The 16,344-nt window shown below is 38.8% G+C and overlaps 1 protein-coding gene across 7 annotated transcripts in view; it reads left to right on the top strand.

Annotated features, from left to right (window-relative positions):
- LARP1B (La ribonucleoprotein 1B) overlaps positions 1 to 16,344 on the top strand; it is a 159,086-nt gene that overhangs the window by 128,452 nt on the left and 14,290 nt on the right. For all 7 annotated transcript variants that reach the window (XM_064383885.1, XM_064383883.1, XM_064383882.1 and 4 more), the window contains 2 exons: positions 15,128 to 15,288; positions 16,194 to 16,338. In XM_064383885.1, coding sequence (XP_064239955.1) covers positions 15,128 to 15,288; positions 16,194 to 16,338 — 306 coding nt within the window. The remainder of the gene's footprint in view (positions 1 to 15,127; positions 15,289 to 16,193; positions 16,339 to 16,344) is intronic.

Here is a 16,344-nt window from a genome sequence, read left to right as displayed (position 1 = left end):
CATTTGAAAACTTTGGGAAAATACATTTTTGACTGTTTACTAGAAAAGAAGGGTTAGTTTCATGAAAAGAAATGCTAGGGAGTTTATCATGATCTCAAAACCTTGAAATCTGTCTTTTTAGTGATATACATTTGATTCCTTTACATTGTTCTTACTAGTTATATTGTCCCTAAAAGATAAAAAGTGTATATGTTCTTCTGCACACCTGTGGTATACGAATAGTTATTTTGGATTTATAAGTGATTTTTCGTGGTTTTTTTTCCCAGAGTATTTCTTTTTATTGGACCAGTATATTTAGATATCAAAAACAATGAAAAATGTTTAATTTACCTAATGAAGGGCATCTTGTTTGCTTCCAAGTTTTGGCAGTTATGAACAAAGCTGCTGTAAACATCTATACAAAGGTTTTAGTGTGGATGTATTTTAAAATCCTTTGGATAAACACTAAGGAGCATGATTGCTGGATTGTATGATAAGAATATGTTTAGTTTTGTAAGAATCTACCAAACTGTTTTCCCAATGGGCCATATCATTTTGTGTTCTCACCAGTAATGTTTCTTTTTAACCTTGGTAATGTCTTGTTTTGAAGTCAGCCTTGTCTGTTCTTTATGTAATTTCTCCAGCTTTCTTTAGCTGAGTGTTTGCCAATGTATCTTTTTCTACTCTTTTAAGCAATGTCTTTGTTTTAAAGTAGGTTTCATGTAGGCAGCATATATTTGGGTCTTTTCTTTGCTTTTTATAACCCAGTCTGATAATGTGTTGTTTAATCAGTATGTTTAGACCATCCACATTTAGTGTAGTTATCGATGTAGTTGGATTTAAATCTATCATTTATTTGTCTCATATATTCTTTTTTTTTGAGATAAAGTCTCACTCTGTTGTCCAGGCTGGAGTGCAATGGCTCAGTCTTGGCCCACTGCAACTTCTGCCTCCCAGGTTCAAGCTGTCCTGCCTCAGCCTCCCAAGTAGCTAGGATTACAGTCATCCAAAACCAAACCCAGCTAATTTTTGTATTTTTAGTAGAGATGGGGTTTCACTAGGTTGGCCAGGCTGGTCTTGAACTCCTGACCTCAGGTGATCTACCTGCCTTGGCCTCCCAAAGTGCTGGGATTACAGGCATGAGCTACTGCGCACAGCTGTCTCATCTATTCTTTATTCTTTTTTTCTCTCTCTCTTTTTTTTTTTTTTGCTTTCTTTTGGGTTGAGTTTTTATAATGATTCTATTTTATCTCTACTATTGGCTTATCAGTTATATCTTGTTTTTATTTTTTAGTGATCCTCTAGGATTTACAGGTGTATCCTGTTTTGTTGTGCTTCACAGATACTGTTTTTTTCACAAATTGAAGGTTTGTGGCACCCCTGTGTTGAACAAGTTTATCAGTGCTCTTTATCCAACAGATGTACTCATTTCATGTCTCTCTGTGACCTTTTGGTAATTCTTCCAATATTTCAAACTTCATTATTATGTCTTTATTTTTTTATTTATTTATTTTTTTAAAGAAAGAGTCTCAGTCTGTTGCACAGGCTGGAGTGCAGTGGCACAATCATGGCTCACTGCAGCTGCAACTACCAGACTCAAGTGATCCTCCCACTTCAGCCTCCTGAGTAGCTGGGACTACAGTTGCATGCCAGTGGGTCCAGCTAATTTTTAAATTTTTTTCAGAGATGGGAGTCTCACTCTGCTGTCTGGGCTGGTCTTGAACTCCTGGACTCAAGCAATCCTCCCACTTCAGCCTTCCAAAGTGCTGGGATTACAGGCATGAGCCACCACACCCAGCTACTATTTAGTATTTTATGGTGATCTGTGATTATTGAGCCTTGATGTTAACTGTTTTGTTTTGGCACATCATGAATCATGCCAATATAAGACAGTGAACTTAATCAATAAATGTTCTATGTTTTCTGGCTTCTCCACTGACTGTCCATTTCTCTGTCTCTCCCCCTCTTCTTGGGCTTTCCTATACCCTGAGAGACAACAATGTTGAAATTAGACCAACTAATAACCCTATAATGGCCCCTAAGTGTTCAAGTGAAACTAAGTCAAAATTCTTCAAAACTAGAAATGCCATCATTAATATGAGGAAGGCATGTTGAAAGCCCCAAGATAGGCTAAAAGCTAGGCGTCTTGTGTCAAACAGCCAAAATATGAAGGCACAGTTTTTGAGGAAAATTAAAAATGCTATTCCAGATGAGAAAGTGAAATAGCTTTATTAATGATAGGGAGAGAGTGGTCTGATTAAAAGATCAAACCAGCCACAAGATTCCCTTAAGCCAAAGCATAATTCAGAGGAAGGCCCTGACTCTCTTCAATTCTGTGAAGACTGAGAAAGGTGAGGAAGGTGCAGAAGAAAAGTTGGAAGCTGGCAGAAGTTGGTTCATGAGGTTTAGGAAGCTATCTCCATAATATAAAAGAGCAAGATGAAGCAGCAAGTGCTGATAGGGAAGCTGCAGCAAGTTATAAGGAAGATCTAGCTAAGATAATAAATAAAAGTGGATACATTTCTACAGGTCTAGATCTGAAAAAAAAAAGTGTGGCTACCTTAAACAACAGATTTTCAATGTAGACAAAATATCCTTCTATTGGAAGAAGAAGCCAGCTAGGACTTTCATAGCTAGGGAGGAGGAGTCAATGTTTGGCTTCAGAGATTCAAGGGACAGGGCTGACTCTCTTGTTAGGGGCTGATGGAGCTGATGACCAAGTTGCAGCCATTGCTAATTTACTGTTCTGAAAATCCTAGGGCCCTTTTGAATTATGCTGAATCTACTAATCTGCTTATCCTCTATAAACAGAACAACAAAGTCTACATGGCAGCACATCTGCTTACAGTGTGGTTTACTAAATATTTTAAGCCCACTGTTAAGACCTACTATTCAGAAAAAGAAGATTCCTTTCAATACTTCCTTTCATTGACAGTGTACCTCATCACCCAAGAACTTTGATGAAGATATGCAAGGAGATAAATGTTTCTTTTCATACCTGATAACACATAGATTCTGCAGTCTATGAATTCCAAGGAGTCATTTCAACTTTCTAGTCTTATTAGTTAGAATATTCATGTATAGTCTATTCATAAGGCTATAGTTGCCACAGCTAGTGATTCCTCTGATGGACCTGAGAAAAGTAAATTGAAAACGTTCTGGAGAGTATTCACCATTCTACATGCCATTAAGAACATTGGTGATTCATAGGAGGAGGTCAAAATATCAACATTAACAGGATTTTGGAAGAAGTTGATTCCTGCCCTCATGAATGACTTTGAGAGGCTCAGACTTCAGTGGAGGCTATAACTACAGATGTGGTGGAAATAGTAAGAGAAATAGAACTAGAGGTGGAGCCTGAAGATGTGACTGAATTGGTGCAATCTCCTGATAAAGGTTGAAGAGATGAGGAATTGCTTCTTATGGATGAGCACAAAGAGTGGTTTCTTGAGCTGGAATCTACTCCTGGTGAAGAGTCTGTGAACGTTGTTGAAATGACAACAGATTTAGAATATTATATAAAGCAGTGGCAGGGTTTGAGAGGACTGACTCCAATTTTGAAAGATGTTCTACTGTGGGTAAAATGCTATTAGGACAGCATCCATGCTACAGAGAAATCTTTTGGGAACAGAAGAGTCAATCAATGTAGCAAACTTCATTGTCTTATTTTAAGAAATTGCCACTCCAACCATCGGCAACCACCACTCTGATCAGTCAGCACCATCAGCATCAAGGCAAAACCCTCCGCCAGCAAAAAGACTATGACTTGCTGAAGGCTCAGATGATTATTAGCATTTTTAGCAGTACAGTTTTTGAAAAATTGGTACATAATAGTTGTACGTATTTTGGGGGTTCATGTGATATTTTGATACATGCATACAATGTGTAATGATCAAATCAGGGTAATGGGGATATCAATCACCTCAAACATTTTTCTTTATTCTGTTCTATTTTTTCCTTAAGATCTTTTTGCATACCAATCTTCCAGCTATTTTGTACTATACAATATGTAATTGTTAAGTATAGTTTCCCTACTACTGTACCACAAATCACTGGATCTCATTTCTGGGATTAACTGTATTTTTGTACCTGTTAAACAACTGCTCTTTGTCCCCCTTCTCCCTACCCATTCCAGCCCCTAGTAAGCACTAATCAACTCTATCTCTATGAGATCTACTTTTTTAGCTCTCACATATTAGTGAGAACATGTGATATTTATCTTTCTTTGCCTGGCTTATTTCATATAACCTAATGACCTCCAATTCTATCCATGTTGCTGCAAATGACAGAATTCTTTTTTATGGCTAAATAGTATTCCATTGGGTATGTTTATGTATGTGTATATATATACACATATACATACATGTACATACACATATATACACATGCGTATACTTTTCTTCATCCATCCATTGATAGACACTTATGTTGATTACGTTTCTTGGCTGTAGTGAATAGTGCTGCAGTAAACATGGGAGAGCAGCTGTCTCTTCAATATACTGATTTCCTCTATTTTGGATATATACCCCGCAGTGAGATTGCTGAATCATATGGTAGTTCTGTTTTTAGTTTTTTGAGGAACTTCTATGCTGTTTTCTGTAGTGGCTGTACTAATTTACATTTACACCAACAGTATGTGAAGCATTCCCCTTTCTCTGTAACCTTGCAACAATATTTTTTGTCTTCTTGATAAAGCCATTTTAACTGGGGTGAGATGCTTTATCATTGTAGTTTTGATTTGTGTCCTCCTGATAATTAGTAATGTTGAGCATTTTTAAACATACTTCTTGTCCAGTTGATGTCTTCTTTGGAGAAATGTCTAGATCTTTTGTCAGTGTTAAAATGGGATTATTTGGGTTTTTTTTGCTACTGACTTGTTTGAGTTCCTTGTATATTCTGGGTATTAGTCCCTTTTTGGATAGATAGTTTGCAGATATTTTCTGCCATTCTGTAGGTTGTCTCTCCATTTTTTTGGTTCCTTCATTTGCTGTGCAGAAACTTTTTTGCTTGATATAATCTTATTAGTCTATTTTTACTTTTGTTGCTTGTGCTTTTAGCATCTTACACAAAACATCTCTGCCTAGACCAATGGCCTAGAGTGTTTTCCCAACATTTTCTTCTAGTAGTTTCATAGCTTTGGGTCCTAGATTTAAGTCTTTAGTCCATTTTGATTGGCTTTTTTCATATGCTACAGATAGAGGTCTAGCTTCATACTTTTGCATATGGTTGTCTAGTTTTCTTAGCACCATTTATTGAAGTGACTGTCCTTTCCTCACTGTATGTTCTTGGTGCATTTGTAAAAAAGGAATTGGCTGATAATATGTAGATTTTTTCCCTAAATTTTCTATTCTGTTCCGTTGGTCTGTGTGTCTGCTTTTACACCAGAACCATGCTACCTTTATTACTATGGCTTTGTATTATATTTTGAAGTTGGGTAGTGTGATGCCTCCAGCTATATTCTTTTTGCTCAGAATTACTTTGATTTTTCAGGGGCTTTTGTGGTTCTTTACAAATTTTAGGATTGTTATTTCTATTTCTGTGAAGAATGTCATAGGTAGTTTGATAGGGATAGAATTAAATCTGTAGAAGTTGCTGTGTAGTATTGACATTTTAACAATGTTAATTTGTCCAACCCATGAGCATGAGATATCATTCCCTTTTTTTTTTGATGTGATTGCTTTAATTTCTTTCATCTGTGTTTTTTAGTTTTCTTTGTAGAGATCTTTCACTTTGGTTACATTTATACCTAGATACTTTATATATTTTTGTAACTGTTGTAAATAAAATTGCCTTCCTGATTTCTTTTTCAGTTTGCTTGCTGTTGGCGTATATAAATGCTACTGAGGCCGGGCATGGTGGTTCACGCCTGTAATCTCAGCACTTTGGGAGGCTGAGGCAGGTGGATCACCTGATGTCAGGAGTTCAAGACCAGCCTGGCCAACATGGTGAACCCCTGTCTTTGAAAAATTAAAAAATAAATAAATGCTACTGATTTTTGTATATTGATTTTGTATTGTGCAACTTTACTGAATTTATCTAGATTTTTGGTGGAGTCTTTAGATTTTTCTAAATATAATATCGTATCGTTTGCAGGCAAGGATAATTTGACTTCTTCCTTTCCAATGTGATGCCCTTTCTCTTGCCTAATTGCTCTTGCTAGGACTTACAGTACTATGTTCAATTACCATGTGGTATTAAGCCTGCAGGTAGTGCACAGAATGCAAGAGTTGAGGCTTCAGAGCCTCTGCCTTTATTTCAGAGAATGTATGGAAAAGCCTGGATGTCTAGACAAAAGCCTACTACAGGGGCAGAGCCCTCATGGAGACCCTCTACGAGGGCAGTACAGAGGGGAAATGTGGGGCTGGAGCCCTCATGCAGACTCCCCACTGGGGCACTGCCTACAGCAGCTTTGTGAAGAGGGCCACTGTCCTCCAGACCCCAGAATGGTAGATCCACGATCCACTAGCAGCCTGCACCCTCAGCCTCGAAAAGCCACAGGCACTCAATGCCAGCCCTTAAGAGCAGCCATGTGGGCTAAACCCTGGAAAGCCATAAGCGTGGAGCTGCCCAAGGCTTTGTGAGACCACCCCTTGCACCAGCATGCCCTGGATGTGACATATGGAGTCAAAGGAGATTATTTTGGAGCTTTAAGATTTAGTGTCTATTTCTTCCTTTTGCTTGGAGTTGTTGTTGTGATAATGAGTTGTGAGATCTGGTGGCTTAAAAGTGTGTGGCGCCTCCCCTTTCTCTTCCTCCTGCTCCAGCTATGTGAAGTGCTGCTTCCCCTTCGCATTCCACCATGATTGTTAGTTTTCCTAAGGCCTCCCTTGAAGCTGAGCAGATACCAGCATCATGCTGTACTGCTTATAGAACCATGAGCCAATTAAACCTCTTTCCTCTATAATTTACCCAGTCTCGGGCACTTCTTCATAGCAATGTGAGAACAACCAAATACATCTAGCTGAAAGTTTGTTCATTTTGTTTATCTTTTCAAAAAACCAACTTTTCATTTCATTGATTTTTTTGTACTTGTTTTAGTCTCAATTTTATTTATTTCTGCTTTGATCGTTATTGTTTCTTTCTACTAATTTAGGGTTTGATTTGTTCTTTTCTAGTTCTCAAATACATCGTTGGGTTGTTTATTTGGAACTTTTTGACTTTTTTGATGTAGGCATTTATTGCTATAAACTTCTCTCTTAGTACTGCTATGCTGTATCCCATTGATTTTGGAAAGTTTTGTTTCCATTTTCATTTGTTTGAAGACATTTTGAAATTTTCTTCTTAATTTATTAATCTATTGATCATTCAGGAGCATGTTATTTAAATTCCACCTGTTTGTGTAGTTTCCAAAATTCTTCATGTTATTGATTTCTGTTTTTATTCTGTTGTAGTCAGAGAAGATACTTGATATGATTTTCGCTTTTTTGAATTTGTTGAGACATGTTTTGTAGCATAACATATGTTTTATCCTGGAGAATGTTCCATGTGCTAATGAGAAGAATGTATTCTGCAGTAGTAGGTGAAATGTTCTATAAATGTCATTAGGTCCAGTTGGTCTAGGTGTAGTTTAACTTCATTATATCTTTGTTGATTTTCTGTCTGGATGATCTGTCCATTACTGAGAGATGGGTGTGGAAAGTCTCCTGCTATTATTGTATTATAGTCTGTCTATCCTCTAGATTTATTAATGTTTGTTTAATATATTTAAGTGCTCCAGAATTGGGGGCATATATTTATAATTGTTATATCCTGTTGCTGAATTGATTCCTTTATCATCATATAGTGACCTTCCTTGTCCTTTTTTTTTTTTTAAACAAACTTTGACTTGGTCTATTTTGTTTAATATAAATATGGCTACCTTTTTTTTTTTTTTTGCTTCCATTTGCGTAAGAATGTCTTTTTCCATTCTTCACTTTCAGTCTATGTGTGTCTTTATAGGTGATGTGAGTTTCTTATAGGCAATATATAGTTGGATCTTGTTTCTAAAAGTTTTTAAAAGTTCACTCAGCAATGCTTATATCTTTTGGTTGGAGAATTTAGTTCATTTACATTCAGTGTTATTGATAGATAAGGACTTATGCAGTATTTCATTACTTGGTCTCTGGTTGTTTTGTAACTCTTCCTTTCTTCCTTCTAGCTGCCTTTGTTTGTGATGAAGTGGTTTTTCTCTGGGAGTATGTTTTAATTCATTGCTTTTTAATTTTAGTTTATCTATTTGCTGTTTAGAGCCTTCATGGTTACCATGAAGCGTACAAAAGCCATAGATATAAGTTATTTTAAACATATAACAACTTACTTTGATCACAAAAGGAAAGAATCAAAAGAAAAACTAAAAAACTCTACACTTCATCCTCCCACGTTTTGACATTTTGTTGTCTTAAATTACATCTATTTATAGTCCTTATCTCTTAACAGGTTAATATTTTCAGTAGATTTATCTTTTTTTTTTTTTTTTTTTTTTTTTTTTTTTTTTTTTTGAGACGGAGTTTCGCTCTTGATACCCAGGCTGGAGTGCAATGGCGCGATCTCGGCTCACCGCAACCTCCGCCTCCTGGGTTCAGGCAATTCTCCTGCCTCAGCCTCCTGAGTAGCTGGGATTACAGACACGCGCCACCGTGCCCAGCTAATTTTTTGTTTTAGTAGAGACGGGGTTTCACCATGTTGACCAGATGGTCTCGATCTCTTGACCTCGTGATCCACCCGCCTCGGCCTCCCAATAGATTTATCTTTTAGTCTTCATACTAGAGATATGAATGGATTACATGTAACAACAATTAGTGTATTGGAGTATTCTGAATTTATCTACTTTTACCAGTGAGTTTTATACATTCAAACATTTTTGGTTTTGCACATCAAATTTTGTTTTCTTTCAAATCAAGGAACTCTCTGTAGCATTTCTTGAAAGATGGGTCTAGTAGTGATGAATTCCCTCAGCTTTTGTTATGAAAGACTTTCTATCACCTTCCTGTTAGAAGGAAAGCTTTGCTGGGTACAGCATAGTTGGTTGGCAGGTTTTGTTTTGCCTTTTATCCTGTAGCACTTTGAATGTGTCATTCTGCTCCCTCATGGCCTGTTTGGTTTCTGCTGAAAAGTCTGTTGCCAAAAACATCAGAGCTCCTTTATATGTCCTTTTATTTCTTTTCTCTTGCTGTTTTAAGAATCTTCTCTTTGTCTTTGACGTTTTCAGGTTTGATTATTATTTGCCTTGGGATACTCTTACTTGGATTGAATGTTGATATGGTGTGGCTCTGTGTCTTCACCCAAATCTCATCTCGAATTGTAATTCCCATAATCCCCACATGTCAAGGGATGGATCTGGTAGGAGGTGATTGGATTATGGGGACAGTTACCTCATGCTGTTCTTGTCATAGTGAGTGAGTTCTCACAAGATTTGATGGTTTTATAAGTATTTGACAGTTCCTCCTTCACACATACTCTCTCTGTCTCAGCTGCCACAGAGTAAAAAGTGCCTGCCTCCTCTCCCACTATGATTGTAAGTTTCCTGGCCATGTGGAACTGTGAGTCAATTAAACCACTTTCCTTCATAAATTTACCCAGTCTCAGGTATTCTTTATAGCAGAGTGAAAATGGACTAATACAAATATATTTGGTGATTTCTGACCTTCTGTACCTATTTATATCTTTCTCTAGATTTGGAATGTTTTTTGTCATTATTTCTTTGAATAAACATACTACTCCTTGCTCTTAACTCCTCATTCAATGCCAGTGGCTCTCACATTTGTTCTTTTGAGATTATTTTTTATATCTTGCAGGTGTTCTTCATTCCTTTTTCTTTCTCCTCTGACTATATTTTCCAGTAGCCTGTATTTGAGCTGATTGTTTCTTCTCCTTGATACATTTTGCTGTTTAGAGCCTGTAATCCATTTTTCAGAAAATGTATTTCTGAGTTCCAGGATTTCCGTTTTTTATTTTTATTTTTATGTATTTTTTATTTCAATCTCTTTGTATTTGCATTTCTCTGATAAACTTCTGAATTGCTTCTCTGTGTTATCTTGGATTTCGCTGAGTATCTGTAGAACTGTTATTTTGCTCTTGATCTGAGACCTCACAGATTGTTTTCTTGTTTAGATTGGTCCCTGACTCTTTGCTTTGTCCATTTGGGGAGGTCATTGTTCTGTGTTCGCTGTTATTTCTTGTGGATGTACATCTATGGATTTGCTTTAAAGGATTTATTATTCATTCCAGTCTTTGCTGTCTTGCTTGTTTTGGTCTTTGTAAGATATGTTTGCTTAGAGATTCTTTGCAGTTGCCTGTGAGTCCCCTAATACTATTATATATCACTGCCTCCTTTTGGACACTAGATGGCACCTTAAGCCCAAGTTTGCCTTGGCTCTCACAAATATTGGCGCACTGCCTGTCAGATGGTGGGGGTGGCAAAGGGGATACCCCCAACTGTGTGGTAAGACTGGCAAAGGGTTTGTACCCAGAAGACTCATGGCTCATGCCTCCTACAGTGTGGTCCTGATGAACAGCTGCTCTGATATGGCATCTCTTTTGGCTGAAATAAAGAGGAGAATTTCAGGGATAGGGTTTCTGTTCCTGCTTCCCCTCTTTCTGTAGCTGCCTTCAGGGTTTTTTCTCCCTAGCAGCCCCCATGATATTATACTTCTCATGGGTTGAGGCAGGAGCAGTTTTCCTGCAAGGGAACCCAGGATAGCTGGCTGTCCTCCATCTGACTATTTCCAATGAAGAAACTGAGTCTGGGAGGAATTTTTCATGCACAGGGCCTGGCAGATTGGGGAAGGGGCATCATGCATAGAGAAGACTGTTTATCTTACTGTTTGCCTGGAGTTTTTCAGTTCTCTGTGGCTCACGGATAGTATCAGTCTCAGATTTGATATCTGGGATATTGCTGTTGATAAGCTTGGTGCTAGATGTTTGTTTTGGGATTTCTGTGGGAGAGTGAAGGCAGATTGCTTCTACTCTGCCATTTTGGTGGCATCATTGTCTCAATAAAGTATTTTAAAATTAAGGTATGTAATTTTTTTTAGTCATGCTATTGCACACTTGGTAGAGTACAGCATAATGTAAATATAACTTTTATATATACTGGGAAACCAGAATATTCATATGACTTGCTTTTTTGCAATATTTGCTTTATTGTAGTAGTCTAGAATTGAACCAGCAATATCTCTGAGACATGCCTGTATAATTCAGCTGCTCCTTGAATCATGATGTTACGTCCTGATAAACGCGTTGTAGCTTGAAAATATCCTAAGTTGAAAATGCATTTAATATACCTAACCAACCGAACATCATGGCTCAGCCTAGCTTACCTTAAATGTGCTCACTACACTTACATTAACGTATAGTTGAGCAAAATCTAACACAAAGCCTAGTTTGTAGTAAAGTGTTGTAGTAAAGGTGATCTGCCTGCCTCAGCCTCCCAAAGTGCTGGGATTACAGGTGTGAGCCACCGTGCCTGGCCCAAGGAGATAAGTTTTAAGGAAAGGAGCAGAGTAGAGGTTAGGAGAAGGAGTGAGCAGCTACCAGGGTTTTCAGTCGGTGTCCCTGACTGATTTTTGGGCTGTAACGTGGGTGAGTGATCAAGGCAGGTGTCCCCACAATTGACCAGACACCAAGGGGAGAGTCTTGTCTTCCTGAGTCTGTGACCGACCTCTGAGTTTTTGAGCAAGAGGGAGAGACTTGTCTCCTCCAGCTCCACACAGATAAAGAGTGTCTCTTTATCTCTACTAGAAGGAGAAAGATTTAAAGGAAAAGAGAGAGAAAGAGTGAGAGACTTCTTTTCTTGGGATTTAAAGGAAAAGAGAGAGCTGGGGAGAGATTTGTCTCCTCTTCTCTAAAGAGAGAGAGTGGAGAGAGACTTGTCTCTTGTTCTCGAAAGGAAAAGAGAGAGCGGGGGAGAGACTTGTCTTTCATTCTTGAAAGGAAAAGAGGGAGAGAGGGAGACAGACTTGTCTCTCATTCTCGAAGGAAAAGAGAGATAGAGAGGGAGAGCCTTGTCTCCTGTTCTCGAAAGGAAAAGAGGGAGAGGGGGAGAGGCTTGTTTCCCATTCTCAAAAGGAAAAGAGGGAGAGAGAGGGAGAGACTTGTCTCCTGTTCTCTAAAGGAAAAGAGAGGAGGGGAGAGACTTGTGTCCCCTTCTCTAAAGGAAAAGAGAGAGAAAGAGGGGGAGACTGCTTACCTGATCTGAAGGTAGCGGGAGAGCTGTTCAGCATACTCTGTAGAATTTGTCTCTTTTTTTGGACAACTAGGATAGCGGAAGAAATTTGGACTTGGGAAGGGGATACACAATACCCCTTTGAGTATAGATGCTGAAGAAGCAGGAGGGTGAATTAAAAGGCCATGTTGCAATAGATGGGTGATAACAGGCTTTAAAGCCTGTTGTGGGATGGGGTACTGGTGCTGGGCAGGGTAAGTGTGGTTAGGTTTTAAGGGGATGACAAGGGGTGAGTGACTTACAGCAGCGGATGAGGAGGTGGTTTCCTGAACACTAGGGTTAAGGTAGGGGGACATAAGGAGAGCTATTGAAGGAGGTATGGGTTTGGGGAGGAGGGCGGCAATGAGGTGTGGATGTAGCCCAGGAATAGTTAAGGAGGCAGACAATTTTGCTAGGATATCTTGGCCTAACAGGGGAACTGGACAAGTGGGGATGATTAGGAAAGAATGTGAAAAGGAGTGCTGGCCTAATTGACACCAGTCTTGTTGTGAGAGACCTGGAGGCCTTGCCGTCAATTCCCACAACAGTTATGGAGGCCAAGGAGACAGGTCCTTGAAAAGAAGGCAGCATGGAGTGAGTGGCCCCGACGTGATTAAGAAGGAGATGAACTTATCCTCCACTGTAAGAGTTACCCGAAGCTTGGGGTCCATGGTGGTCCAGGGGGCTTCCAAGATGTTCGGGCAGCATCAGTCTTCAGCCACCAAGCTGAGGAGATCTGGGAAGGATTCAGTCCGAGAGCTTTTGGTTGGAGCTCCAGGAGCTCTGGGAGCAGCGACATGAGTCAGACAGTCCGACTTTCCGTGGGGGACCCCCTGCACAGACGGGACAGGGCTTAGGAGGAATCCTGGGCTGGGGCATTCCTTGGCCCAGTGGCCAGGTTTCCGACACTTGAAGCAAGGTCTGGGAGGGGTGGCTGTAATCCCAGCACTTTGGGAGGCAGAGGTGGGTGGATCACCTGAGGTCAGGAGTTCGAGACCAGCCTGGCCAACATGGCAAAACCCCATCTCTACTAAAAATACAAAAATTAACCAGGCATGATGGTGCATGCCTGTAATCCCAGCTACTCAGAAGACTGAGGCAGGAGAATCACTTGAACCTGGGAGGTGTAGGTTGCAATGAACCGAGATTGCGCCACTGCACTCCAACCTGGGCAACAGAGCAAGACTCCGTCTGAAAAAAAAAAAAAATAGTGCAAAGGACTTCAGTAGACAGTTTCCAAAGAAGATTTACAAGATATACAAATGGCCAATAAGCCCACAATAAGATGCTCAACATAGTCATTAGGGAAACACAAATTCAAAAAGCCAAAATGAAATACCACTTCATGCCCATTAAGATAGTGTTATGAACTGAATTATGCTCCCCCAACACTCCCAAAATTCATATGTTGAATCCCTAACTCCTGATGTGACTGTTTTTGGAGATAGGGCATTTAGGGAGGTGATAAGGTTGAATGAGCTTATAAAGGTAGAGTGTACTGAAGTGCAGTGGCTCGGTCTCAGCTCACTGCAACCTCCGCCTCCCCGGGTTCAAGCGATTCTCCTGCTTCAGCCTCCTGAGTAGCTGGGATTACAGGCATGTGCCACCATGCCCAGCTAATTTTTGTATTTTTAGTAGAGATAGGGTTTCACCGTGTTGGCCAGACTGGTCTTGAACTCCTGACCTCCGGTGATTCACCTGCCTCGGCCTCCCAGCGTGCTGGAATTACAGGTATCAGCCACCACAGCCGGCCTATTGTAGGTTAATATGCTACAAAAATGTTTTGTGCTTTTTTCTCATGTTTTAAAAGTTATAAAAACGTATAACATGAAATTTACCATCTTAACAGTTCTTAAGTGTACAACTCAGTAGTATTCAGTATATTTACATTGTTGTGAAACAGATCTCCAAAACATTTTCATCTTGCAAAACAAGCTTCCATTTCATGTTTGTCACACACAAAAAGATGTATACTCATGAGTGAGATTTTGTAGAGTTAATTTTTTGGCTTTATCAAGGATATTTTTAAGTTGAAACTGGAATTGTTTTATTTTTTCTAATTGGAAGTGCATAACAATGAAGAATGCAGTCACAAGTAAGTAAAGTTCAGTGCCGCTGCCTCAATTCACATCAGCAGTTTTATACACCATTGCTTTTGTACCATCAGTAGAAATGTCAACACAGTGGAAAGGGCCAACAACGTCTTCTTATTATTATGAAAATAGTTTTGACTTTGTAGACTTTGTAAAAGGTTCTTAGGGACCTTCCAACAATCCACAGACCACTTTGAGAACCACTGATTTAGATTAATATTTTAGGAAGATCACTTTGGTGGCAGGTTAGAGAAGGGACATTGGAAAGTCAAGGAGACTCAAGTGAAAGAAGAGGAAGGTCTAAATTTGAATAGTGGAGTGCAGATGAGAAGGAAAAGACAGATTTAGGAGACAGATTAAAAGTGGAATTGATTTAGAGAATTGCAGGTTCTGTCTTTTGATGCCTTAAAAAAAAAAATTGCAGGGGTTATCTTTGAGATAATGAAATTATTGTCTATCATTGTGCCAGATTTTGTCCCTCATCTCCATGTATTCAGTTTACATCAATAACCTAAATTATTCAAGGTAAGTTGAAAATTTCCATAGTACCATAATAATAATAATAAAACCTAATCTAAATTAATAATGATTTGGAGGAAGAATGAGCTATTTAGTTGTCTGCTTCTACTTACTATGTTAGCTTAAGAGTTTATGACCATCCTCTTTATCAGCTTCTGAATTTATATAAACTGTGTATTGAACATAAATAGCACTGTATGCAGATCTGTGTGTCATTAATTTAGGAGAGTTTTAGGGAGTACAGTCTTTTCCACTGCTCAGACCCCCAATAATGAAAAAAAAATAGTACAAATTGGTTCATATACTGGGTTCTTAATTTTTCATTTTGAAAGCTTTTTTCCCCTTCCTCAAACAGTACTTCAAATGCTTCACCTTCAGAAGGTACTCCACTAGCAGGAAGTTATGGATGTACTCCTCATTCATTCCCAAAGTTCCAGCATCCTTCTCATGAACTTCTGAAGGAAAACGGCTTTACCCAACAAGTATACCACAAGTATCGTCGAAGATGCCTTAGTGGTAAGATGCTTGTCCTTTATCTATTTAATACATTTAAAATTAAGATATAATTCTAAAAAATTAGAATTATGTCATTTAATGTCAGGTTAAGATATTCTTTTATTGTTAGATTATAGTTTTACCTTAAGTTAATGTGTTTATATATATTCTTTGTTCATGTACTTTATAACTTAGACACAATAGGAAATAAAAATTCATGTACTCGGCTGAGCGCAGTGGCTCATACCAGCAATCTCAGCACTTTGGGAGGCCAAGGCAGGCAGAGCACTTGAAGTCAGGAGTTTGAGACCAGCTTGGCCAACATAGTGAAACCCTGTCTCTACTAAAAATATGAAAATTAGCTGGACACCTGTAATCCCAGCTACTTAGGAAGCTGAGGCAGGAGAATTGCTGGAACCTGGGAGGTGGAGGTTGCAGTGAGCGGAAACCATGCCATTGATCTCCAGCCTGGGTTACAGAGCAAGATGCGATCTCAAAAAACAAAAATATACTCTTCTTGTTACTATTGACAGATATTTATAATTTAAGCAGTGAGTCAGAAAATGGGTTAATATTTGTCAGCTATTTCAGCAGTCTTCAATCTTTTTGGTACAGGGACCTGTTTCATGGAAGACAATTTTTCTATGAGGAAGTGGGGGATGGTTTTGGATGAAACTGTTCCACCTCAGATCATCAGGCATTAGATTCTCATAAGGAGTGTATAGTCTAGATCCCTAACATGTACAGTTCACAATAGGGTACCAGTCTGTGGCCCAGGGGTTGGAGATTCCCTGCTCTATTTAGAAGAAGCTGAAATACATTTTGAGGATTAATATGGTTGAAATTTCTTCCTTTTATGTATAACATCTGCTGTCTTGATTTAGAAAGTATGTTTAATAAAATAATATTTTATTTAACTTTTTCAGAGAGAAAACGCTTGGGAATTGGTCAGTCCCAAGAAATGAATACCCTCTTTCGTTTCTGGTCCTTTTTCCTCAGAGATCACTTCAATAAAAAAATGTACGAGGAATTTAGACAACTTGCTTGGGAAGATGCGAAAGAAAATTACAGGTCAGA

This window comes from Aotus nancymaae, unplaced genomic scaffold, assembly GCF_030222135.1.
Source record: "Aotus nancymaae isolate 86718 unplaced genomic scaffold, 86718_ANA_hifiasm-v0.15.2.pri h1tg000033l, whole genome shotgun sequence".
In the NCBI taxonomy this organism is placed as follows: Eukaryota; Metazoa; Chordata; class Mammalia; order Primates; family Aotidae; genus Aotus; species Aotus nancymaae.
Note: the sequence above shows the minus strand (reverse complement) of the source record. Positions and strands in the feature narration are given on the sequence as shown.